Source organism: Pteropus medius, unplaced genomic scaffold (genome assembly GCF_902729225.1).
Source record: "Pteropus medius unplaced genomic scaffold, Ma_sr-lr_union100, whole genome shotgun sequence".
Taxonomy (NCBI): domain Eukaryota; kingdom Metazoa; phylum Chordata; class Mammalia; order Chiroptera; family Pteropodidae; genus Pteropus; species Pteropus medius.
This window is the reverse complement of record NW_024342471.1, coordinates 21,546,052-21,572,851: the sequence shown is the minus strand read 5'-3', so window position 1 is coordinate 21,572,851 and position 26,800 is coordinate 21,546,052. Positions and strand designations below refer to the sequence as shown.

Here is a 26,800-nt window from a genome sequence, read left to right as displayed (position 1 = left end):
GTTTTTAAGCTGGTGCCTGGTTTCTTCCCGATCACGTGATGGATGCGAGAGTAGTTTTCATATCAAATGTTGAGCACGTTTTAAGTTTTCTGCGACGCAGGAAACCTAGCACTTAGAGAACTACAATCTTCCGTTTTCAGAATTCTAGAAAACACATTATGGTGCCTTAATGACATCATAAAAAGCTTTCAACCCACACCTCTAATCTTCTACCTGATGCTTTTGAGAGGCAGTGCATCTGAGGGCCATTCTGTGATGGAGAAATTATAGGTCGGGGGTGGGGGAGAGGCCCCAGCTCCCTGCAAGGAATGAAATGTCCAGTCATGTTCTGCCAGTAGGTGGTGGGGGCAGAAAAGTCGGGGAAATTCGGGCTCTGTCACCAGGTGGCTAGAATACCCACGACAGCTGGGGCACCAAGGCCTGGGTTGGGTCTGGTTCTGCCGCTGCATTGTTTCGTGACTGATGTTTTGTTGCTTCACCTCTCTTTGCCCTGATTTTCCTGTTTGCAAAATGGGCTCATTGATCCTTGTCTTCTGCCTTCCAAGGATGCTTTAAATCAGTAGCTGATTTATAAAAAGTTTTCGGTCATTTAAAGAACAGCACTGTAGGACCGAAGGGGATGCTTAAAGAGCAGGAACCAGGTAGATGTGGACATTTCATGTCCTTTCTGTTAAAACAAAGGCGTTTCATAACTTCTGGGATGTGATGCAACGTACCATAAATCCTGACACATAGTTGGAAGTAGGAAATTGCGATAAGGTACAAGCCCAGCTACTAGCTCAGCTCGTTGGGTGTGATTATAAGAAAGCAAGCTGGCCATTCTGTATTTAGGGAATTGATTTTCCTAGGTTTATATTCTGATGGGGTCTATTCTAGATTTATCTTCCTATAATTTACTAGCAACCTGGCTTTTCTTTAGGTTTACTTTTAAGAAAATCAACAAGAAATGTAAAAATTTCTTAAAAAATTGTTTTAGCCTTTATAAATGCGTTTATAGTTGTTCATGGGATAATTGATTTTTAAAAGTCTTCATGACACTTTTTTTAGATCGAGAGTTGTCTCTGCTGTTTTAGAATGTTTAGCCCAGAGGTGTTTAGAGGTTTATAGGTAGGTGGATACATTTTTCCTCGGGAGCTTAGGGGTGACAGGTTGTACAGTTCTGTCTTTATTGTCCCTGGAGGGTCACCAAGGTTCGCCTGTAAGCTAAGGTGCTTTTTAAAATCAGCTATAAATAATGTAGGATGTAAAATGTGGAAGGAACAGGGGAGAGACCTAGTTGGAAATAACAGTTTTTCAAGGCAAAACGATCAGTTTTATTAGTTTTGCTAAATTTTAAGAGATGACCTGACTTCAGAAGTTGTCATGTTGTAACATGTAATATGAGCTACAATAAGAGGAGGTTTATCCAAAACTTAAACACTTGGTGTTTGGGGGGCAGGTGTTTTCACTGTAGCGTATCTAATTGTCTTTCAGAAAGCAGGCGTTCCTGGGAAGTGTAGCCACCCTTTAACTTGTGTCACTAGTGGACTTTATTGCACGTAAGATACCTGCCCTGATCATCTAGCCGAGGTCGAAGTGTGAAGTTCGACACATTGTAATCTGAGGACGGATTTTGATTTGTCAGATACACGCTGTGGCCATGAGCGCTTGTGGACACACTGCTCAATTTGGACAAACTCTCCTAGGTGTTTGCCTCCGGTCAAACCTGTTTGTGGAGATGAAGTTGTGCTTGCTGCCCTCTAGTGGTGACTTGCCTAATCTTAAAATAAAAAACTTATTTTTCTCCCAGTGGCTGGGAAAATTGGCAATTTATAGTGACTCAGTTTTCTAAACGCCTTACTCTGGAGAAGCTGGTTATTCCAGCCGCTGCGTGTAGGTCTGGCTTCAGCTGTCCAGAGCCTGCTCCTGTCAGCCATGCTGAGGGAATGCAAGCTGCTCATGCATCTGTCTGTCAATGATCGTTCCTGTGATGAAGGCAGATGGAGAGCTGACTCTTCAACAGGGAACTCTGCTACACTCAGGAAAAAAACCAACCAAACCAAAAATAAGAACAACACACACACACGTTATACAACTTCAAAACTTGAGACGACCTGAAAACAACATTTAGGGTGTTTTTAGTGTTTTTGGTTTATTCAACAGTAATATAAAAGTTACTTTATGCTTTCCAAAAACGTTTTTATCAAGAACATTTAAGTTGACTAGCTTTACTCATGTATCTGAGCTGTCTTCTAACAGTTTTTGTTTTTGCTTTAAGATAAAAATGATGATGGAGGCAAAATAAAGCATCTTACATCCTCAAGAGAATGTAGTTATTGTGGAAAGTTTTTCCGTTCAAATTATTACCTCAATATTCATCTCAGAACGCATACAGGTAAGGAGCTTCTCAGATTATTTTTTAAAGGGTGCATTAGTGAAAAGAATTATGATGTAGTTTTGTGTCTGATTTTTGTGCTGTTTAAATATTCTACTAGACCCCTGGAATAGCTTGAGAATAAATGTGTGTGTAGTGTGCAGATTGCAGCTGTCATTTTAATTCTTTTAGTGTCATTGTAATTTGAACTGTTATTCCCGTTTTGAAGTTAGTTTCTGACTTCTATATCCTAACTCATTTTCAGACCTCTTTAATGTCTTATAATGCCACAGCTTCTTTGTATTTTTATGGTTTAGAATGAAATGTGAATATGTGTAGTAGTCTTTTCCTTAGATTGTAGAAGCAGCTAGAACAATGGTTTAGAAGGCTGCATGCACTTGAATTTCTTCTCTTCTACTCGCTATCCATGAGCTCTGGTTTCTTAGCTGTAAAACTGGGATAATGAATATTCACTTCTATATAGGGCTGTTGTGAAGTTTAGAGAAGTTTCAAGTGTTGCCACTTTATCTTTTAAATTAAAGGCACGTATTCACGTTCGGATATTCTGCATAGTAAGTGTGATAAAGAGCAAACACCACGAGAGAAATCCTGGTTATGAAGATTAGTCGGTGGAGGAGGTTGAAAAGGAAGGAACCGTCTTCTGTATTAGATTCTTTCGGTTTCCAAGGATCTATTTTTATGCTTTTTAAAAACCTGTGTAATGTAGTGACTTTTCTTGTTTTAGGTGAAAAACCATACAAATGTGAATTTTGTGACTATGCTGCAGCCCAAAAGACCTCTCTGCGGTATCACTTGGAGAGACATCACAAAGACAAGCAGGTCGACGTTGCCAGCGAAGTCAAGAGCGATGGGAAAAACCAGGAGACCGAAGATGCACTACTGCCCGCCGACAGTGCGCAAACCAAAAATTTGAAAAGATTTTTTGATGGTGCCAAAGATGTTAAAGGCAGCCCACCCGCAAAGCAACTTAAGGGGATGGCCCCTGCCTTTCAGAATGTTCTGTGCGGCGCTGTCCTCTCTCAAGTACACAGAGATACTCAGGATTTCAAAAAAAATGCAACCGAAGACAGTGCTGATAAAATGAGCACAAATCTGGCCTCTGCTTATTTGGACGCGTTAAAGAAGCGAGCGGCGGTGGAACCTCAGGCCAGTCACCTCACCTGTAGAACGGAAGCGGGCGCCACTCCCCAGGCGGGCGCCACTCCCCACGCGGAGGGCGGTGCCACCCACGGGGCCGAAGTCGGCCGCAGAGAGAAGGTAGAGGTGGCCGCCGACTGCAAGTTCAAGCCAGGCCTGGACTGTCAAGAGAAGCCTTTAAACTTGTCCGTCGGGGCCCCTCACAGTTGCCCCGCAATTTCTTTGAGTAAAAGTTTAATCCCAAGTATCACTTGCCCATTTTGTACCTTCAAGACGTTTTATCCAGAAGTTTTAATGATGCACCAGAGACTGGAGCATAAGTACAATCCAGACATTCACAAGAACTGCAGAAACAAGGCTTGGCTCAGAAGCAGGCGCACTGGGTGCCCGCCGGCCCTGCTGGGGAAGGACGTGACTCCGCTGTCCGGCTTCCCCAAGCCCAAGGCCAGGCCGGCTCCGGCCGCCCCGTCCAAGACGCTGCCATCGGAGAGGGGCAAGCCGGGCCCCCCGGGGCCAGGCAAATCCGCTTCGACCCCAGGGACTGACCCTAGCACTTTAGCCCCCAGCAACCTGAAGTCGCACCGGCCGCCGCCGCCGGGCGTCGGGGCGCAGGGGGCTCCGGCCACCAGGCCACCGCAGCCGCCGGAGATGTTTGCTAAAGGCGGCGTTTGTCCGGCCGCGGAGAAGACCAAGCGGCCGGAGGCCAAGGCCAGAGCGCCGGCGCCCGCCGCGACTCAGCCGGGCCCGGGCAGCGGCCCCGCCGACGTCCCCGCCAAGCTCGACAGCCCGTGGCCGGCCCCGGCCAGGGACTACTTCTGCGGCCGCAGCGCGGGCGTCGTCGGCCCGGAGTTCGGGGAGCCGCACCCCAAGAGGCCGAAGCCCGCGCCCGCGGCCCCGGACGCCGAGCCGCCCAGCTTCCGCCGCGGCTTCGACCTGCCCAAGTACCACGTGGTGCGGGGCATCGCGTCGCTGCTGCCGCAGGAGTACCTGTGCCCGCCGCCGCCCGCGCCGCCGCCCAAGCCGCGCTTCCTGGCCTCGGGCGAGGTGGACGCGGCTAGCGTGCTGACCGTACACAAGCCCTTCGGCGGGGCCCTGCACGCCTGCGCGCCCGCCGCCGCGGCCGGCCAGGAAGGTGAGCGCCCCCGGCGTCCCGAGTCAGCCGGCTCGGGGCCCTCGCAGCTCAGCGCCGCGGGAGAAGGCCTTACTCCCCAGGGTTTACCTCCCGGCTGGCCTTTCCTCCTGGGGGGTGACAGTAAAGACGGTTGAGACCTACCGGTCTGGCCCTCTCTGCTGTTGGAATCTCAGGTGGCATTTGGGCCCTCGCCTTGGTCCTCATCGTTTTTTCTCCTCTGCACATCTGCGGTGTGCTGCGTGCTTCCCCCCTCCCCCTTGGATTTCGGGGTGCCTCTGTCCACGCGTTAGCACCCCTACTGGGGCTGTGCAGATCTTCAGAGCAGAAAATGCGTCTTGGAGAAACGCGAATTGCGTGCAGCCCTGCCACGTGTTGTCGCATGGGCCAGAGGGGGCGTGGTGAATAACACACGAAGACCCTTGACCTGTCAGGCTGCTGGTTAAACAGTTTGGATGTCAGGACTTCTAGAATTACACCGCCCTTGTGAAATACTAAGTGAACTTTAAAAGTGACATTATTTCCCCTAACATGCAAATGGTTACACTTGTAGATTGCTCCAGAGTTCTCCCCGCGGAGGAAACGCTTTTAAAGCGCTGCTTCCTCATGGAGGAAGCGGTTTCTTAGCCCGGTCTGGCACATGCTGTGCATGCAAAGGAGGGGATGGCAGTGTCCTGGCGGCCCGTCCCACTTGGCAGTGGTGGCTAAACCACCTCGCCTGTCTGTGGGACGTGAACTCTGCTGGTTCGTGCGGCCTCAGAGACAAGTCCATGTTAAGCCTCTCATTTTGTATGAATATCAAATTAAGGATTCCGGGTGGTGACAATACTCCATCAAGGATAGCTTGATGCCAATTGATCTGGTACGGATAGCAAATTAAAAAAAAATTGCTTTCAACACTCCAGTGACTTTTATAAAAATTGTGACGAAATATTAATTTTTGCTGCCTTTTGATTAAAAGCGTCCATTTTCCTCTCAGCACTCGGAGTGGACGTGAGTCAGAACTTGGGGTGAGAAGCGCACGGCGAGGAACGTCTGTCTTAGATCATTGTCATTTCTCCTCTTCCACCCACACCGTTTTGGTTCATGGGAGGGATGTGGATTTAAAAAATACCATCTTGCCATCTTCTTTTGGCTTTTTAATTCTTCTAATGACAACCTAGCGCTTAAGGCTTTAGCTTTAGTAACTTACAATTCTGTGGTAACGAATGTCTTCATGGCACTTAGAAACATCACAGCGATAACGTGACGCGTCCGCGTGACGGGTGTGTTCCGACGACCTTTTTAGAGTTAGGAATTTCGAAAATTGACTTTTAACAACCCACCGACATCTTACCTAATGATTTGAATTCTAAAGTCTTTTTACACTTTTTCTCTCAACCAGGAAAAAGGCCTGTGTCATATCAACACTTATCTAGCAACATGCTGCAAAAGAGAAACTATGAGAATTTTATTGGGAACGCACATTATCGACCAAATGACAAAAAAACTTGACTTCCTATTTTGGGGAAGAAAGGTGAGCATATGTAATGCATTGATTTTATTGAGTTGAAAATAAACCACCTATCCAATATAACATAAGTTAGAATTGCTTTTTATTTTCATTTGTCTTTTTAGGTATTTTAAAACTTAAGAGTGCTCAGGATAGAAACAGTAAATAGCAACTGGAAGTGACTAAGCATTTATGTTCTGCCAGGCATTGAATGAAATGGTTCATAACCGCGGCCTCATTTAATCCTTCTCCCACTAGGGGGCTGTAGCTCAGATTAACATTGTTCTCTGCTTGTGTTGTCAGTAGAGTTCTCTTGGCACCTGGCCATGTCCTCGTTACCTGTTTATCTGTGGCTGCAGAGTTGGGTAGTTGTGACAGGATTGTATGGCCTGCAAGGCTGGAAATATTTACCATCTGGCCCTTTTACAGAAAAAGTTTTCTGACCCCCAGGTCAGGATGTCCTGTACACACTTCACAGGTGAGGAGGCCGACACTTGGATTATGTCACTTGCCAGCGCGCCACTCTGCCTGGTTTTTGTCCTAGCTCTGCATGGTCCCCAGCTTGTGTCCCAGCCTTCCGTTAAGACCTTATTCAGACCTTTGTACATCTTTTTTGGGGGAAGGGAGGTTTATTTTGACTTTTTGGTTCACGTGGCACGTGTGTCTGACTGGAGAGTAACCCCAGAAGATTCAAGCAAGTGTCCTCAGTGCTGCGCACCTGTATGTAAGTTACGCTAGGACTCACGTGACACACATTGAAGGAACAGCTCCAGGTCTCTCCAGCTAACCCGTCCTGTCAGGCCACTACCGCGTATTCATGGCGCAGTCCTGCTAGACGGAGTGCCTGCTAGATCTAGATATGGAGATGGGATACGCGTGGCTCAGGACAGGATCTCTCCTTCCGGTTTCCGCGGGGATCCACGTGGGCCCACTGGCCACATGCAAGTCTCCGGACTGGCAGACCGTTAGTGACAGACTGGCTTGTGCACAGTGACACCCAGCCCGTCACTGGCCTCTTCTGCCACCCCCGGGCTTCTCTGCTGGCCTTTCCTTCTGCTCGCAACCTCCTCCTGCACCCTCTTTGTCAGGCCTTTACGATACTTCAGGACCAGTTCACCTGTCATTTCTGTAGACGTTCGCTGGGAGCTAGGGGTTTCCCATCGTGCTGCTCTGCACGCGTGGGTCAGACCCATTTCCGCCCGTCCTGCCTGCGTGTCCGACTTCCCCCACTAGCCGAGCTTGGAGGAGAGGCCTTCATTCAACGCCTAGCCCACTGCTGGGACTATCGTTGATACTTGATAGGTGTTGGCAGAACCAGTAATGTTGTAAATGTTTTATGCATCCTCCGGGAGGGAGGTTATTCTAAGTCATTTGTTAACTACTCCTGGTCCATGCCATGCCTTTTCCTTTCATAAAGTTTAAACTTCCATAGTTTCTTGGAGGTGGCAGTTGGCTTTGCCAGACACACTGTCGCTGATACCGATTCTGATTCTTGGTTAAATCATCTTCGTTAAAACAAGGTCAAGTTTATGTTACCATCACAGTCCTATGGCATTGTGTGTTTAGTCTCCTGATAATTTCATTGTAAAATTCAAGCTTCAATGGAACCTATTTAAATTTCTTTAGTTTTTTTTTTATTATACATTTTTTAATAAGAAGATCTTTCTAAATTCTATTCGGTTTTATATTAATCACTTTTTAAACCTTTTTTCCCCCCCTTAGGTCTTGATGGATGTGTGTACTCCGTGAAATTTAGTTCATCCTTTGAGAAAACGAATGGTGAAAGCTACTGAAATAAGCTGTGATTGTACTGTACATTATAACATAAGGAACACTACAGTTTTGTAAAGTTCTGTTAACTTTTGTATCAAATAGCAATAAAAAAACTATAGTTGGAACAGTTGATTTATAAACAAATGGAGACTGGAAATCTCTATTTTGTCCCTGAATAATATTTTTTTTAGAATTGACCAAATAAGAAGTGGATTTTTTTTTGCATACTTGAGCGCTGCTGAAAAAAAATCATTTGGGTTGGGGGGTGGGGTGGGGAAAAAGTATATAATGCTTGCACCTCAGGTAAAAATCTGTAAATATATAAGTGGTAAACCTGCTTGTTTAAATGCCACGTGTATTCTTTTCCTCTAATGCAGCTCATCACTTTGAGCAGTTTCTATTTGTGCTTTCATTTAAAAAGTATGTTTTTAAAAATTTTTTCTCAATGATTTGTATTATGTTAAATTGTCCGCAGTCTGTTGTTGTCTTAAAGTTGTTAATGGAAGTATCGACTCTATGAATATGTGCTGCATACATTGAGGTCAGCCATTCAGAATTCGGTGCCCTTTTATTGCAAGTCTCTGTGTGTCGGCTGAGGAGGCGCCCAGGGCCATGGCCCTCTTCCGAGGGGTGGTTTGTGGGACTTTTACGTGCGTGTGTCCACAGAGAAGCATTTCCTCTGTGGAGCAGCCAGCTATCCAGTAAACATACCAAGTCGTATGTGAAGTTACTCAATTTCCTACCAAATTAATCATTTTTGTTGGTAAATTCAGTTTTTTTGGGCGTGTGTTCGCCTAAATTAGTAGATAAAAATATGAATGCTAAATTATACATGTGAATTACATACATTGGAAGCAATTTTAAAGGAAAATGAAAGTTTTGGGGTAGATTTTAGGTTTGTATTTGGAAGTGTTGGTGTGTCTGCATCTGAGTTGCTAGTGGACATGCTCAGGTGAGACACGTTGATTCTGAACAAGGAGCTGCTGGCCGAGCGAGCCTTCTGGTGACTGGGGAAGAGGTAATCTGTTTCTAGACCTCATCTGTCTTCCCAGTTTTGTTTGTTTTGAAGCGTTTTCTCAGTACACTTTCAATTTGGGTTTTGAAGTGAGGATAGCCACCACTTGGCTTACTAGCTGTTTTAAACTTTTGTTCCCTGAATTTGCTGTCCACGGCTGAGTTTCTTCAATAGACTCTAGGTTTAGCAACCACAAAACATTTTATTAAGACAACTGTTTCAAAAATAAATTTGCACTGTTAATTTTTCTTGTCTCGCCCTTCTCTAGTAGAGCAAGGGTCGAGTCCTAAAAGAACCCTGATCTTTTGTTTTGTTTTCTGTTTTCATTATGCAACGTGAAGCATACTTGACGGAGAAGTCTTAACCTCCCGCGTGAGAGGGAGGCCTAATTTTGAGATCGGTCTGCTGGCATCGCAATGAAGTGCTTTGTATCAGGAAATTGTACACTATTAACCTTTTTTCCTGTTCACAAGCTGAGCCATATGTACATAATCTAGATCTTTTGTTTTCATAGTTTTGCACTTTTATAGCATATTTTTGAAGATGAACACATTTGCAAGATGATTGGCTTGATCGTTGCCTGATCCGATGAGTGTTACAGAAAGCTTGCTCTGACTATAAACGTAAATCTTAAAAGGGGATACGTGATAATAGAGGGCTGAAATTTAAACTCGTGTTTAAAAAAAAAAAAAATCACCAAATCTATTTGAAAATAAGTCAGTTCGTGTTACGCTGAAATTTTGGGGGCTTTCATATTTCTCCTTTCTAACCACATTACTGAATGCATAAAAGTAACCAGGTTTTTTTTGGTTTTTTGTTTTTTTTTTTTACAGCCCTTGTACTTCAGAATGTTTTTCCTTTTTGTCCATCAGTATTAACTATTGGGATACTACTGGTTTTATATGTTTTTTTTTTCTTTGAGACAACAGTACATATAATAGAGGTACAATCTGTTGGATTTTTGTTTATGTATTTATTTCATTCCAGTTTGATTTATTTTAATTGTTGATACTTAAGTTGTCAAACAGTAGACATTACTTGTTTTATTTATGATATATTTCAGCTTAAAGTTATGTTATTATATGTGGATGTAAATATAGATTTGGTGTTTTGCATCCTTGGGTTTGGCTCTTTATTGTGTTCCTGATTTCTGATTCTTACTATTTTATAATTATAACCTTAAACATGCACGATAACAGAGAGATTGGTGTGATGATCGCCCCTGTCCTTGTCAGCCACAATTTGCGTCCTTCTGCAAATCCCCCCTTAGTATTTTAAAGGCGTGGTTTAATTTCATTCCTAAAATACTTAAGTGCATCTCTCTTAACAGATAAGGGCTTTTTTACGATCACACCAGGCTAAATGGACAGTGATTTCTCGCAGCCAGCCTCCGTGTCTGCATTTCTGGGTTGTCTCAAAAATGTCTTAGGGGTGGTAAGTTGCAGTCGGGATCCAAACAACATTGGCTTATTTTCGGGTTTCTTAAAGTTTTTTTTAAGCCTGTTTTAATTTAAACCTCCCTTCCCCCACACACATCAAGACGGTTTATTTTTTGAAGAAACTGAGTCATTTGTCCGATAGAAGTTGTCGCATTCTTGTTTGGGTTTCTTGCGTATTTGTGGTTTCATCTAACCTGTTTTTCTAGCCTCTATATGTCCTAAAACCTAGTAAATTACATCTAGAGGTTTAAAGTAGATTCGAGTTCAGTTTTGGGGAAGAGGCAGGCTGTGTAGTGTACTTCCCGTGGCATCACCGTACACACACAGCATTTGGCTTTCTAACTTCCAGTGGTGTTGAGTTTGATCTGTGGGTTCAGATGTCACACTAACCAGCCATTTTAAAGTTCCCCATCAGCCTTTCTTTGGGTTTTAGTAGCCATTGATGAACATTAGGGATGTTACAAAGGTGTTTTTTTTCCCCAAAGTTCTGTCATTCTTTCTCCATAAAGCAGCGGTCCTCAACCTTTCTGGCATCAGGGACCGGTGCCTCTGAGAATCTAATAATGCCTGATGATCTGAGGTGGAGCTGAGGCGGTGATGCTAGCGCTGGGGAGCATTTGCAGATAGAGATGAAGCTTCACTCGCTCACCCCATCACTCACCTCCTGCTGTGGGGCCCGATTCCTAACAGGCCACGGACCAGTACCAGTCTGTGGCCTGGGGGTTGGGGACCCCTGCTATAAAAGAGACCTCACTTGTGATTGTTGGTTACCTTGAAATACAGCTTAAACAAGAAGGAAGGGGTAAACCTTGATTTTCCTTGGTTAACCAGCATCGGGAATAACAAGTTGGTGCCCAACATCTTCCAGACACGACTGGTGAATGAACTTTGAAATTTTTTGGCATGAACTCGTTAGACATGTGATGCGTTTTAACCAGTTGCAGGCATCATTTGATGCTGAGTCTCCTGTCTCTGGCCCACGGGGGCTCCGAGCTGGCCCTGCGTTTGGGACGACACATTTTGAAGGCTTCTTAGCTTTTAGCCACGACGAGATATTGTGAGCTCATCTTGAACATTTCTTGACCCAGACCTGGAGACTTATTTCTCCAAGTGTCCAGAGTTCCTTTTATGGTGTTTTGTGGGTAAGGAGTGATCATTACAACTGGGTTGCTTCAGCTCCTAGGCTTGCTTTCTCCATGTAGAGAACAACGAATATATATACACACACACACACACACACATATATATATATATATGTATATATGTATGTATATATATGTATGTATATATTTTACAAAAACAAATACCTCCATGAATTACAGTTTTCTAATTCAAATTAAGATTTTAAGATGTTTTCACTTTGATTTTAAATTTGATTTTTCTGAAAACCTGGGTTCCTGCTGATACATGACTTACCTACCTTATCCTGCTATATGTAACATCACAATGCCAGTATCATTTACATGATTACTAAGCAAAGTGTCCAAGAAATTTTTTAAAAATAATTTTGCTTCTTTATAGTGGTGGTTCTTAACTTGTAGCCCCAGAGCAGCAATATCACCACTGGAAAACTGTTAGAAATGCAGATTATCAGGTTCACCCGGACCTGGGGGCGGGGGCCAGCGTTTTGAAGCCTTCCAGCGTTCACTGGTCTCTGCTGAGTAAACTCGTGTAGTATGGAGTCAAGTCACTCCCGGGGGTTGGCATGGCGACGACGTCATGGACTGTTAGAGGCATTTTCCATCTGGACACACTGCTTCGCTCCTCCCCTTTTCAGTATAATTTTATGTAAAACATAGTTTCCTCAAAAGTATGAAACCAGATATATTCAGAGACTTCTAGCTTTTCATCCCTTTCTCCCTGTTTCCCTCCCTTCTATGAAGTAACCATTTTAAAAAATGAGTTTTTGATTTTTCCCTCCATTGTGTGTTTTTGGAAGGACGAGCGTATACTCAGGAAATCCATATCCCCTATATCGAAAGCGCACCATACATGTTAGTGCAGGCAGATTTTAGGACTGTTTCATTTTTTCTTAGAAAAGTGCACGCTTTTCTCCTGAAAAAATGACTCTGACAAATCTCACCTGGAGAGGTAAAAGTGGGCGCGCTCTGCCCGGTTTTATTTATTGGGCACGTAGTTGCTGAACTTCCTGAGGGCTAGTGCCAGGTGCTAGAGTCCTGCCTCTCGGGCACCCAGCTTCCGATGCCGACCCTCGTGGGGTGCCGAAGACGCGCCGAGGCCTGTGATGACACGGGGAGTGTCTGCTGGGTGGCCATGTCAGGCCAAGTTCCAAGCAGAGACCTGGAAGCTTCCCCCGTCCGTCTTCCCTTGTTTCTTAGGCAGCCACAGGGGCTTGGTTTTCCTTCTGGAAACTTCTAGGCACCATTCTCTTTCAGCAGTGGGGTCTTTTTGCCGTTTCGAACCTGGTAACACTTATCTTGGGTAATGCACATTAAAATAAAGTGCTCACGTGTCCCCCGGCCTCGAAGCCTGTCCAGCCCTTTCTGTCTCTGCATTGGGCGTGGGTTTTCTTCCTAGCCCTCAGCACCACCTGCCAGCACAGCCTGCACTGGTTTGCCAGTGTCCCCGCTGAAGGTGAGCCCCCTGAGGGCAGAAACATGTTTTATCTGTGCATCTCCTGGGCTTAGTGCGGGGCTCGGCGCTCTTCATGTTTGTCGCTAGGATGGATGGCCGGATGGATAGATGGATGACTGTATGTGGTTTATTCTAGCTTAGCAATTCATTAATGTCAGAGGTGGTCTAGAATTATCTGAGAATGACTGCATACCTTCGAGATTACTCAATTACTCCATGTAAGCATGTCCATCATCCGTAGCACTAAGTGGGATGCACACTCAACACACGTTAGTTTATTATTCCTTATGCATCATCACGTCAAGTGAAGGGCGTTTCACAAGGGGAGAATGCGTGGGTCTGGCAGGTATTTTAGAAGAATCAAAGGTGGCCAGGATTGGGAGTGTTTCGGTCTGAAGTGGGGGTGAGGGTGCTGGAGGTGGCTGGAGGGCAGAGTTTGATAATCAGATGATAGGACATTAGAGATACAGGAATAACCTCATTTTATTGCATTTCACCAATATTATGTTCTTCGTTTTTAAATTTTTTTACAAATTGAAGGTTTCTGGCAACACGGCGTTGAGCTTTCCTATCGGTGCCGTTTGCCCAGCAGGCTCAGATGACGGTTAGCATTTTTTTAGTGATATGTTTAAATTAAGATATGTACCTTTTTTAGACATACCGCTATTGCACACTTCATAGACTGCGGTATAATGTAAATACCACTTTTATATGCCCTGGGAAACCAAAATATTTGCATGGCCTGCTTTGTTGCGACACTCGCTTTGTCATGGTGGTCTGGAGCCAGCCCCGCAGTACCTCTGAGGTGCGCCTGTACTGCTGGGTGTGGGTGGTGTTCACGTCTGAGAACGTTTAGACATTCTCAAGCCGCCTATGTACAGAAAAAGTTTTCCTTGGTTCATGCCAGTCCAAGCGTCACTCATCATAGGAAAGGTTTACATAAAAAATATGGCCATTCTTAAAACTTTTGGCTTCAGAATCCTTTTACACTCGTACAAAGTGGACCTCAAAAGTTTTTGTTCATGTGGGTTATGCCTATTGTGTGGCCTCTGGAAGGCCCCACGCATGAGAGAATGAGAAGGTGAAAATCAAATAACTTCTTTTTGACCCTTGGACCCCTGAGGCATCTTGGAACTTTCGAAGGTCCCTGGACCACACGGTTAGAACTTGTGGAAATGTATAATGATTGAGGGCTTTATAGAGGATGATGTTTGGCACTTCCTATTGGTTCCATTAAGTAAAAAACTAACTTTGCACCAAAGGACCAATATTGTATGATTCTACCACTTAGATGAGGTACCCAGAATAGTCCAATCCATAGGGACAGAAAACAGGATGCTGGTTGCTAGGAGCCAGAGGTAGGGTTGGAGGTGGGGAGTCAGTGTTCCACGGGGACTGAGTTTCGGTTTGGGAAGATGAGAAACTTCTGGAGATGGATGGTGGTGATGATAGCACAATGACGGGAATGTACTTAATGCCACGAATTGCACACTTAAAAATGGTTAAAGTGGCACATGTTATGTATATTTTACCACAATCCCCAAATCCCTAATTTAAAGATTACAAGCGTAATCTATATGTCTCTCTATAAAAAAGCAAGCCTCCACTAAATCTCTAGTGTGGAAAGTGAAATTTCCCTCCTAAACATAACTACCTTGAATAGTTCAGAATCTGTCTTCTGATTTTTCTCTACACCCACATTACTATTTATTTGTTACTGTTACCAGAACGAGATTCTTCTGTAGCCTTTTGAAAATTGCTCTGCCTCCTGACTTAGTATATGCGCTTATGTATTATCTTAAGGTAAACAAATTTGGGCGATCCTTTGTTGAGATGAGGCTTGAATTACGTGGCTTCAAATGGTGTTGGGGCTTCGGGTTTTCTTCCCTTAAAAAACAGATAATACCATATGTATTATCTTAAGGTGGACGATTTATTCTCACCATTTTACGGATGAGCCAACTGAGGCCCAGAGAAGTTAAGTAACTTGCCCACGGCTGGTAAAGGGGTTGAGCTAGGTCAGTGCTTTTTACACAGAGATAGGTAGTTGGCTGCAGTTTATAAATGCGAGTTTGGTAAAAGGCGGTTATTTCTGTGAATTTAGGTGAAGTAGCAAAGTGGGTTGATGACATGTGGAACCCAGCGGGTGTCTGGTCATGAGGAAAACTGATGAGCACGGTACGCTTCCGCCAAGTGGTATGCGCAGAGGCGCGTTCTTGAAGACAGCGAATAATTGAACACTGGATAATTCAAAGCTGTTTTTCCCATAGAACTGACCAACAACCCCAGACCTTTTAACACTAAGGAGTGTTAAATAAACTGCGCCACAAGGCGGCGCTGTTGCAAACACACGTCACTTGTCCCACCGGCTTCGCTATTCCATTAGTTCGGGACATCTACAAAGATAGAACATTTGTGTTACTTCCCACGCTGCGGGAAATATGAGACTATTCATACGACTTTATTGAAATATTCGAAATTTGTATCATTTCTTATTCCTTGAGCTAGCCTTTACGTTCATTGCGTAGGTGAGTCCTTGCGCTTAACCGATGGGTAACATTGAAGCAGAATGACACCATTTCTATGCTGGTATTTATTTCCAATAATGCCTAAAACCCAGTTTAACCTTTTTTTTTTTAAAAGGAACTCTGGTCGCTACTGTCTTCTCCACTGTGCCCTCGAGTGTTGGCTTTTGAGAGCCAGCCGGGGGCAGGACGGAAGGGCCTCTGTCTTCTGGCTTGCAGGTGGGAAGTAGGGCAGGAAGGTCCGGGGTCAAACCGATTATCCTGGCAGAGAGGGGTCAAGGACAAGTAGAATCTTTCAGGCTCCAGGTAGGGCAGATTGAGCCTGTCACCCCTTCCTTCCTTCTTCCTCTTTTACCGCCGCACCCTCCTCCTGCCTGTCCTGTCTCTGCACCCCGCCCTCCCCGCCCCCCATTCTAAGATGACTCCATCAAGAACCTCCGGAAGTAGATCCGGCTTAGCATGGCTCGTGGGACCTAAAGAAAACTAGGGGGGCCCTGAGCATTGCACTTAGTCGCTGCTGTGTCCCCAGCTCGTAGCACGGTGTCTGTCTATGCTGGGGCACGGCCATTGAATCGTAGCGTTACCTCCAAATGGGGTTGAACATTCATGCCACAGAGGCACTGATACGGCCGCTCACCCCACCATGTTGAACTTGCTTTTCATTTCCGGAAGATGCCGCCTGTTGGTGCATCTGACCCCCAAGAGGAGGGCTGGGAAGGCTTCCGGGAAGAAGAGTCTTCTAATCTGAGACTTGCAAGAGGAGCCAGGCGGGCTTGCCGTTCCCTCTGGGATTCGCCTCTGGGAAACTGACGGCTGCAAGGCCCACTTCAGGGATCATCAGTAGCTGGGGGTCACTTGGGGAGAGTTTTGTGCCAGGGAAGGATTTGAAAAAGTGCAGGTAGCTGGTGAAGGAGGTCCCATCCTTTTGTGGCCAATAGACACGTTGCAGGGTGCAAAGTTGCAGGATGACGAGATTCACAGTTTTATCGACCGGAAGTAGAAAGGCAATGTCGGATATCAACAGCAAGACTTGAACTTCTGGTTGAACTTGTATGAAGTCTCCCTCATTATTACTGGTTGGATTTTGAAGGTGAGCAGGCAAGTGTAGCGAATTGGAAAATGGATCCTGTAATGACTTTTTATTGCTTTTTGCTGATCCTTAATATAAAACAAACAATCATAAATCATGATAAAAGCCGGCTCGATGGCTTTTATCTACAACATAAACGACATGGAGCCGAGAAGCTTAAAGATTTTCAAAAGGTTCATCAGCCTGGCTGGACCCTAATTGAAACAGGGAGGTCTTACTGTATGCAAATTTGAATTATGCAAGTATAAATCTATGAGTTAGCGACATGTTGAGTTCCACTGTATGCACAAATTTACAACAGTGAGAAGAATCCCACGAAATTAGAAATTCGCGGAGAATCTTATTTCAGGCGGGGAGGACTGTGGGTGGTGTAAACACCGTTGCCACACGGTGGCGCCCGTCATCAGATAAACAAATTTGGGCGATCCTTTGTTGAGATGAGGCTTGAATTACGTGGCTTCAAAAGGTGTTGGGGCTTCGGGTTTTCTTCCCTTAAAAAACAGGCAGCGGCTTGTATTTCCAAGCTGGATAAGCCTTTCAAACCAAAGTCCATTTGGCAAAAGAAAACACTGAAAATTCAAATGAAAGATCGTAGCTGATCCCTTAATGGAATAGTGACTATGTTCTTTTCTGTCACAGCCCTTTCTGTACCGTTGAGATTGCCATTTAAATAAAAGTGAACAAAATCATATTTGAAGCTGGTTAAAACAATGAAATAATATTTATAATGAAAAATAGGAGTCTTGCATTGGCTCCCACGACTCCAATCCTGCTCTTGAAATGGACACAAGCTTCCACGTGGCTGAGCTGCTGCTGGCACTGCTGGCCACATCGCTGGCCCTTGCCTCTCACAGCCTGTCACTCCGTCTTGCCAGGATTTTTAGTTTGCCCATTGCAGAAGTTCCCAGTGGAGGCACTGTTGGCCTCCATTTTGGACAGGACAACTTTTTGCGTGGGACTGTGCACCCATTGCAAGATGGTCTGTGAACATTCCTGTCTCCCACCCCGCCCAAGGTGGAGGATCTACCGGTTCTGTGAGGAAAGTGTCCTTGGGGTGGGTGGTGCCCCACTTGGGCTGAGAGCCGCTGCTCTACTGCTGACATGCATAACTAGCGGTGGGGTCTCTCATTTGCATTCCCCGTACTCAGTAGGTCGTGGCCCCCGACTCTTTGTGGGTAGTGCCGCTGTGGACACGTATGCGGTCCCTGTTTTCAGTTCTTTTGGGCGTATACCCAGGAGTGGAATTATTTGGCCATATCACATTCTTTATTTTCCTTTTATTTTAAAATATGAAAACTCATTTTTAGTGTGATAGTTTCCCCCAGACGTTCAGTCTAAACATTACTAATTGCCCTCCTCCCACCCCCCTCACTAATGAATCTCTAATGCCTAGAACAGTGACCGATAAACAAGAGATGCAAAATAAATATATTTTAGTCAACAAATGGATGATAGTCATCGACGCAACTCTTAATGACAAAAACCACCAAGACTTTTTGTGCTTGTCAAAGAATTTGTACCTTATTCATGATAACATTTGAAAAATTGTTATATTTGATATATATCTGGGGCATGTAATTGAATCTCTATAAGAACTAGATTATAGTGAGTATTTATTAAACCCTTATTTGTACCAAGGGGCATAGGTTGGGTTTCGTTTTTAATTTTCTGTCTCAATGTCACAACTAGTGTGTGTTCCATTTTATCGGTTCCAGAACCTATCAGTAGCTGTGTTCAGATTCACACTCACATCCTAGAGCGGTCTCTACTTAATCAGGTTTCTTTCTGTCTCCGGAGAACTCTGGAGCACTTAGACACCAGACGCCGGTAGAGAACACACTTTTATTTTATTAAAGCCCACCAGAGTGACATCCTTAAACAGTTGGACAAGAGAGGAAAGGTTTTTCCCCAGGCAACGGTAATGCAGCCTCTGTCCACACGGGGGCAGTGTAAGCCAAGAATAGCAAGGGCTGGAACAAAGGCGGCCGCCACCACCTGGAGAAGCCTGCCACCAGATTTCTAGGGCCACTTTAGGAAATTAATCAGCAACTGCAGAACTCTGGGTAAACAAATATAAAACAGTCCAGGCATCAGCTCAGAAAAGCGCAGCGAGGATTCTCACCTGTGTAACTAACGGGCGGCAGGCTTTCCTGTCTGCGGGACGGCCGCCCAGGTGTGGTTGTGGGTTTACCCCACCTGCGGGCTTCTGTTGTCACAGACAGACGATGAAGCAAGCGAAGGAGCACCGGAAAAACGTTCAAACTATCCTTTTTTTTTTTTTCTTTCTTTCTGATTTTCTCAGTTAAGGGTATTTTAAAAAATGCAGTTGACATTTACTGCCGCTGTCACGTCATAAAAGAGGGCAAGACAGTCGCAAAAATATAACTGAAGACTAAAGGGCAGTCCTTAAATTGACAAAAACGAAAAAACAGAAACAAAAAACAAAACCCAAATCCCCTAAACCAAAAACACAACCCCCATGAAAAGCGAATCAGTGAAATCTTCATTAAGACTTGCAGAAAGATCCTATTATTCTAAAAATGTTAATGCCTGTGGTTTGAGAAAAACATCTAACAGAAACCGAGGTAACAAAGGACCAGTGACTCCTTGGAATTCCCCAAACACGTGGCCCCGTTTCCACCAGACCCAGAGACATCCCCGGTACTGAGCACGCGCAATGGGCCGAGTCCCTGCCACGCACTGTCTCAGTCCTGACGACGCCCGGTTTCACGGGGAAGGGAAGCAGCCCTCTGAGAGTTTATGGAACCCGCACGCCGCTCGCCAGGGTGCTGGGTTCTGCATCCCGGCTGTGGCAAGGACGGAGCCGCCTCCCTTACTAACCCTTCCAGGATCCTGCCTCGCTGTTCTCTGCTGTTCTCTCTTGCTCCCGGTTGCTTTAGAAAGAAGAGCAGACTATGCACGTCAATATTCATGGCAGCACGATTTACAATAGCCAAGATATGGAAGCAACCTGAGTGCCCATCAACAGACGATTGGACAAAGCAACTATGGTTCACATATACAATGGAATATTACTCAGCCTTGACAAAGAATGAAATCCTACCATTTGCAGCGACATGGATGGACCTAGAGGTTATTATGGTGAGTGAAATAAGTCAGATAGAGAAAGATAAATACTATATGATTTCACTTATATGCGGAATCTAAGGAACAAAAAGAACAAACTAATCAAAAACAGACTCACAAATATAGTGGACAATTTGGTGACGGACAGAGGGGAGGGAGGTTGGGGGCTGGGAGAATGGGGTGAAGGGTTAAAGTACAAATTAGCAGTTGATAGTTGGTCACGGGGATGGGGAGCACGGCAGACGGAATGCAGTCAGCATCAATATTGGCTCGGTGGAGGGCCAGGGAGGAGAATTGGGGGGCGTTTTAGGCTATATAGATGTCTAACCAATGTACTGTATACTTGAAATTAATTTAAGTAAATTAAAAAAAAAAAAAGCAGAGGTTTCCTGATAAATTAAAAAGAAAAACCACCATTGACCACCAAACAAGAAAACCGCCCATCATCTCCCAGTTGTGAGGCAGCTAATGAGTGAGCATGGTTCTTTTTATTATTAAAGAAAAGTTTTGTGGGTTTTTTTTTTTTTGAGGTTGAACTTGATAAACAAATTTGCAAGCTCCTTGGCTCACTTAATGTAAGATAAAGCAAAGCATTTCCTGTGGTTATTAATATGCTTCGTAGCCATGATTTTTGAAGGTCGTAACATCTTCCGTTGATGAATGAAATGTGTACTTTGATGCTACTGTCCTGTACTTAAGTGTCTTGGTCTGTCCCAGCTGTTCTAGCAAAGTAGCACAGACTGGGTGGCTTGTAAACAACAGAAATGCATTCCTCAGAGTCCCTCAGGCTGGAAGTCTGGGATCAGGGTGTCACCATGTGTGGGCCGGGCCCCCTTCTGGGTTGCACACTCTCGCTGTGTCCTCACATGGTGCAGGAGGATGGGGAGCTCCTTGTGGCCTCTTTTATAAGGCGTGCCCCTGTTTGTGTGGGCTGCACCCTCATGAGCTCATCGCCCCGCAGAGGCCCCACCTCATAATAGCCTCACGCTGGGCATGAAGACTTCAACATGTGAATTTTAGGGGGATGCGAACATACAGACCATGGCACTTACTTTAAATCGCTTCCCAGATTTGGTGGTTTATAGAAAATACTGCATCGGACATCTTTGTACTTTAGCCTCGTTCACATTTCAGATTTCCTCCTGGCTGAATTTTTCAGAGGTGGAATTCTTGGGTCGAAAGCTAGACTGTTTTAATATTTCTCAGAAAGTATGCACAATGAGCACACATGGGGATTGTAGCACAGGCCAGTCAGAAGCAGCTGTACTGGTTGGTGACACCCGAAGCAGGTAGTACCGATTGTTTTCAGAAAGTGCCCCCGGGCTGGGCTTGTCCAAATTCAGTTAAAGGATGCCCTTACACAGTTTCCGTTAAAAATAAAAAAGCCGTTTACCTTACATTCACCTAGAGTCTGGAGCAGTGGTTCTCTAGTGGGGGTGACTTTGTCCCCCAGGAGACATCTGGTAATGGCTGGGGACTTCGGGTTGTCACAGCTGGGGGAGGTGTGTTATTCCCATATTGTGCGTGGAAGCCAGGGGTGCTGCTAAAGATCCCACAATGCCCAGATGGCCCCACCACCAAGGAGTATCTGCCCTGCAGTGTGAGCACTGCTGAGCAGGACAGTAGTGTCAAAATACACATTGCGTTCATCAACCCATGCTAGAATCTAGAGCTGTTAATTCCAAGACGGCGTTCCTCGGCACGTTCGTATTCCAGAATAAATCATTGGCAATGATTCTTACCTCAAGAATTCTTAACTCCGCTGAAGAAGATACGTTACTTCCTACATAATGCTCAGCCCGATCTTGGCACGTGACCACCATCTAACAATATCAGCTACTGTTGTCACCGAGATGTTTGGGATGCAGGTGCATGTCATGCAGATTCGCCGAGAACGTCGTCCCAGCAGAGACTGGGAAGAGTCCCCTAGCATAGAAACTCACTAAAACTAGAGCCGATTCAAACTTATTTGACCTCGATCCCCATTTTATCTGCGTTTTAGAGGGACATCTGTCACCGTCTCGAGGAAGGAGTATGTCTCAATGAACACTGTTTGGAGAACGTTCTGGTGCAGGCTTTGGCAAGTTATGGCCCGTGAACCGAATCCTGCCTGCTGCCAATTTTAGTAAGGCCAGCAAGATAAGAATGGTTTTTACACTTTAGAATGGAGCTAAAAATGATTTTTACATTTTTAAATGGTCGAAAAAGAATCAAAAGAAGAATATTCTGTGACACGCGACAATGATGCGCAGTGTCCATCAATACAGTTTTATGAGAACACGAGACTCTCGCGTGTTTACGTACTGTCCGTGGCTGTTTTTGCGTTGCAATGGCAGAGTTTTTCTGGCCTTTCCCAGAAAAAGTTCATTGACCCCTGATGTAACTCCTCCTCTTTAGAATATTTATGTGGACCCCTGAAAATAAAATGCTCAAAGAAACTTTTTGAATATCACAGTAACGAAGCATAGTTTCGGTTAAACTGTTATTTCTATGAAATATGTCCGAATTTATGTTTTAGGTCCTTTGTGAAATGAGGCAGAACATACATTTTAAAATGTCATAATAAAAGGCCATAGGATTTAATCTAATATACATAGAAATATCCTCATGAATTTTCTTATGAAAGAAGAGAAAGGATCGCTTTCTAGTTGGTCATTTCCGGAGCCTAAGTCTAATCAGAAACATCTTCTAAAAATTATATTTTGAATTTTTTGGGAAACAAATCCGAATGTGGAGAGAAGGGGGCTTCTTTCTTCCAGTCCCAGCATTCCAAGATGGGGCTTATCTTAGTCTGTTAAGGCGACCGTAACAAATACACCACAGACGGGGCGGCTGAAATAATACCTTTCTCACAGGTTTGTCCAAATTCAGTTACAGGTCAAGGTGCCGGCAGCTCTGGCGTCTGGCGAAGGTCTGACTCTGCAGTCACTGCGCCCTCACCTGGTGGGGAGCCGCGAGGCGGAGGAGACCCTCGTGTCTCTCTTTGTAAGGGCGCTAATCGCATCCTGAGGGCTTCACCCTCGTGACCTAGTTCCCTTCCTTCGAAGGTGCTCTTGGGATTGGGGGGGCCTCGGACATGGGGGTGCTGCCGTCGTCTTCTAGCGTTTTCTCTTTCAGTGAGCACACTTCGCATAGCGTACGTCATGCCCGATATGCAATTCTGAGTCTCGCCTCTTCGCATCCACCGCCTCCATGTCGAAAGCTTTTGTCCAGTGGCTTCTCCCAGGGGGGCTGGGCAAGGCTGAGGACATCCGATGGTAGGGAGAAGGAAGGAGGAGAGAAGATGAGAGATGAGAAGAAGGTGCCGAGCATGCAGGACGGGGGCAAATGCACAGGGTGCTGGCTTCGCTCCTGGGAACCAAGCCCAGGGCATTTTTTTTTTTCTCTTTCTCTAGCTTCCTTCGTTATTTTTTCCCCAGCTTTATTGAGATACAATCGACACAGAACATTGTGCACGGTTAAAGTGTCCAACGTGTTGATTCGTTCCACTTATCTATTGCAAAATGAAGGCCACCTCAGCCTTAGCTGTCACCTCCCTCACGTCACGTGATGACCGTCTCTTTTCTGTGGGGAGAACATTTAAGATCTACTGTCTTTGCAACTTTCAAGTATATAATACAGGATCATTAACTATAATCACCAGGCTGCACATCAGGTCTGTGGAAATTCCTTGTTTTTGAGGAGCCTTGGTCTTGACCTAGACTCTTTCTGTTCCTCCAACAGATACGCCGTATAATTTGCAATTCACTTGACTACCGGTTCACTCCTCTCAAAGACAAAAAGCTGCACCAGGGCTGGAGGTCAGCGTCCGGGGTGCTAAGTGCCTGGCGCGTGCTGGGTGTCCATCTTTGTTGAAAGGACATGCCGGGAGCAAAGCCGACATGTCCTCCTCATCGTGGCATCTGACCCCTGCCTCGTTGCAATGGATGCCTGTTAAGGTGCTGGTGTCTGTGGCTGGTTCTGCCTTTGAAAGTTCCAGTGACCACTATTCCTGTGGGGCAGAGGGAGGCAGGTTCCCCACAGAAGATTCAAGAAGGCTTCCGTCCCCAGCTCGATGCCGCGTGTTGTCTCCAGGCCGCCGTCCTGTCTTGATTTGAACTTTCGGTAATTTGTTCATCATGGCTTCCTTGGCATTCATTCTGACTTTTAAAAGACATCATATTTAAAATATTGACTTTGATTACTGAGTGCTTTGGTGACTCCTCAAATGTGCCCAAAGTGGGGCCCTCGCTCCTTTCTTGCTGCTCTTGGTTCTGCCTGAGCAACACTGCAGGTGCTCAGCGTCTCCCAGATGTTTCTCACGAATCGGCTCCTTTGCGCTTGTGTCACCTCTTTTGAGTCGGTCCCACGGGTGCGAGCCATGACACCCTCCCGTATACTGCTCTCCTCCCTTCTCACTCACTCCCTTGGGGCGTCCTTCCACCCCAGGCAGACACGTTAAACACACACCCACATGCATACACACGAGCAGAGCGCCACCAACAAAACGCCACGGCCTCTGCCCGCACCCAAACCAAAGGCTTCCGGGCCCATCCACCCAAGCAAAGTGACATCTCCGGAGGTCACAGACGACGGGGCGGCTCAGTGAACAGCTGCGCAGCTCCTGCTAAAGGGAGTAGATTTTGCTTTTCTAAAGAGAAGACAGTTCAACCTTGAAACTGCTCTACATGGCAGAGAACACGCATCTTAGGGATCAGCGAAGATCTCCATCAAGACACCCCATTCATTCACACAGGGTTTTCGCACTTGATAGCAACTTAAGGCATCCGAAGATCTGCTAGCAGAAACCAACGCTTTCAGCTAACTGAAAGAATGATTAGATAGAATCCTAGGCATCTAATGGTATTACATTCATCTTTAGGGTGCTAGGGCTGGTGTCGAAGCTGTCAGGACCTCAATATTGGGTTGTTGAGAGAGCAGAGAAGAAATGAGAGATTTTGGAAGCGGGCGATAAGCAAGTGTGAGTCTCTACCCGGACAGCAACTGTGGTCCAGGTCTCACCGCAGTGTGGCATAGCGGCTCTGGAGGCTGAGTTCAAATCCAATCACCGGCCCTCCCTGGCTGTGTGGCCTCGGTCGTGTTACTTAACCTCTCTGGGCCTCGATTGCCTCATCTGTGACATGGGGAGATTGATAATACCAATATTACACGGTCAGGAGGATTTCATGAGTTAACGAATTCCAGTTGAGAGAGGTCTGGCACGTAGTAAATTCTCAACTAAGATAAACTGTTATTATTTGAAATGTATCATTATTCATCAAGGTGGAAAAGTGTTAGAGGTCGACGCTCGCTTTTCCAGATGGTTCTTCGAGTTTTTAAGCAGGTGTCTCTCCTCTCAGGACTAATTACATCCTTTCTGGAACTTTCTGGGAATGTGCATTGTTTTTCCCACCTCCTACTTTCCTCTCTTCCTTTCCTGCCATTTTCTGTCAGCTTCTACCCTTGAGGAGGGAGCATCGGAAATTTGCAGGTGTGTTTAAAACCCACTCAGTGCCCCTCTGTGTGTGACTTTCCTGATCTTAGCCCGTAAGCGCAAGGATGGCCATCTCGTTGGCCTCCTCCAGTGGGGACTCAGTGACAGAATCGAGCAGCTGTACCGGCTCGCACGGGAAGAAAATGACATTCACGTCCACCAAGTTCTAACTCTAATCTAGCATCTCCTTGATTATGAAAGTTGGCAGCAAACCGTGTGGTGGCTGAAGCACCTGTGACTTTGCCAGTGATAGAAGCCGTAGTTACTTTCCTGTCACGTGACAGCAGTTCCGGATATCCGGAAATATTATTCACTCATCGTGACTTCGGAATTAGGGCCGTTATTCAGCTCTGGTCTAGAGCTCATTACTTAATGCATGAATAAAGAGGCACATGTGTGACAATATCTCAAATTTGTTTTTATAATTTATGTTTTAATAACTTTATTTTAAAATAATTGGTTGTGCTTGCCATCTCTGGATTTTATTTTACATGGTTTCAAACACTCTTCTGCGCAGGGGTTTGTGGGCTTCGCCAGACTGCCCCCAGGAGTCTCTGGAACCCCAAAGTTCAAGAACTCCCCACTTTGGACTAGCTTCCATCACTTGGGAACGACCTCCCTGAACGTGAAACAGGAAGAGAAAGCTAAAATGTCCTCTTCGTTTCTGTCACCTTGAAGCATCAAGCAGGGGCATCCTACATATATAAATATCTCAGTGACAGTGAGGATGCTGGAAGCCAGGAGGCCTCGGGATCCAGTCCTAGTCCATCGCCACCTGCCGAGTGACTGGGTGGGCCACACGACCTCGCTTAGTGTCAGTTTCCTCACTGGGGACATACGGGGTTGGCTTAGGGCAGAGGCAGAGAGCGCTCATGCCTTCGGGGCCAGCGATGCACAAGGCGGCTCAGGTGTGCGAGTGCCCAGGTTTACCTGCGAGCTGGGGGGGCAGTGGCTTCTTAGCTATGGCCGATGGGTGCCAGGTGGGAAAGCAAGTCCAACGTTGCCGAGTCTTTAGATTTTTTTTTTTTAAAGCTAGAAACCTGGATTTTTATGTGAACACTTCTTTCATAAAAAAAGTACTGCTTCGAAAGCTAAAAGATGCATGTAGTACAGATGAAACACGTTCGTAAGCTTCCCATGTACGTGTTCTGATCTATGCAGCTCAGATAATAATGACGATGACGATGATGCTGATAATAATAACAGACACATTCATAGAGCACTTGCTGTGTGCCAGGCGTACATTAATTCACTCAGTTACAACAATCCTCTGCAGTAACTACTACTATTATTCCTATTTTAATTTTTTTTAGAAAATTTTTATCAGAATTTGAGAATGAGAATTGCCAGGAAGCAAGATCTTAAATGCTTCTCGTCCTATTTTTTCGATGAGGAAACTGCACAGAGAGGTTAAGTAAGCCACCCGAAGTTGCACAGCAAGGAAGTGCCCGAGTGGGGATTCGAACCTAAGTTACCTGCCCTCAGAGGCAGCCCTGAAAGATTCCTGCCCCCTTGGGTGTCTCTGTGGCTGTGCACTTCAGGGTCTTGGGGGAATGGTGTCCCCCGAAGGTGGCCAATGAGATGGAAAAGAGACGAGGAGACAGAGGAGAAGCCGTGTGAGGAAGCCGAGGCAGAGATAGGAGAGAGGCGGCCACGAACCAAGAACCTCCC

The 26,800-nt window shown here is 45.6% G+C and overlaps 1 protein-coding gene across 4 annotated transcripts in view; it reads left to right on the top strand.

Annotated features, from left to right (window-relative positions):
* Window positions 1-10,035, top strand: part of ZNF217 (zinc finger protein 217) — a 36,479-nt gene extending 26,444 nt beyond the window's left edge. For all 4 annotated transcript variants that reach the window (XM_039864654.1, XM_039864653.1, XM_039864652.1 and 1 more), the window contains 4 exons: window positions 2,258-2,374; window positions 3,099-4,643; window positions 6,025-6,156; window positions 7,855-10,035. In XM_039864654.1, the coding sequence (XP_039720588.1) occupies window positions 2,258-2,374; window positions 3,099-4,643; window positions 6,025-6,134 (1,772 nt within the window). In that variant the 3' untranslated portion in view covers window positions 6,135-6,156; window positions 7,855-10,035. The remainder of the gene's footprint in view (window positions 1-2,257; window positions 2,375-3,098; window positions 4,644-6,024; window positions 6,157-7,854) is intronic.
* The last annotated feature ends 16,765 nt before the right edge of the window (window positions 10,036-26,800 follow it).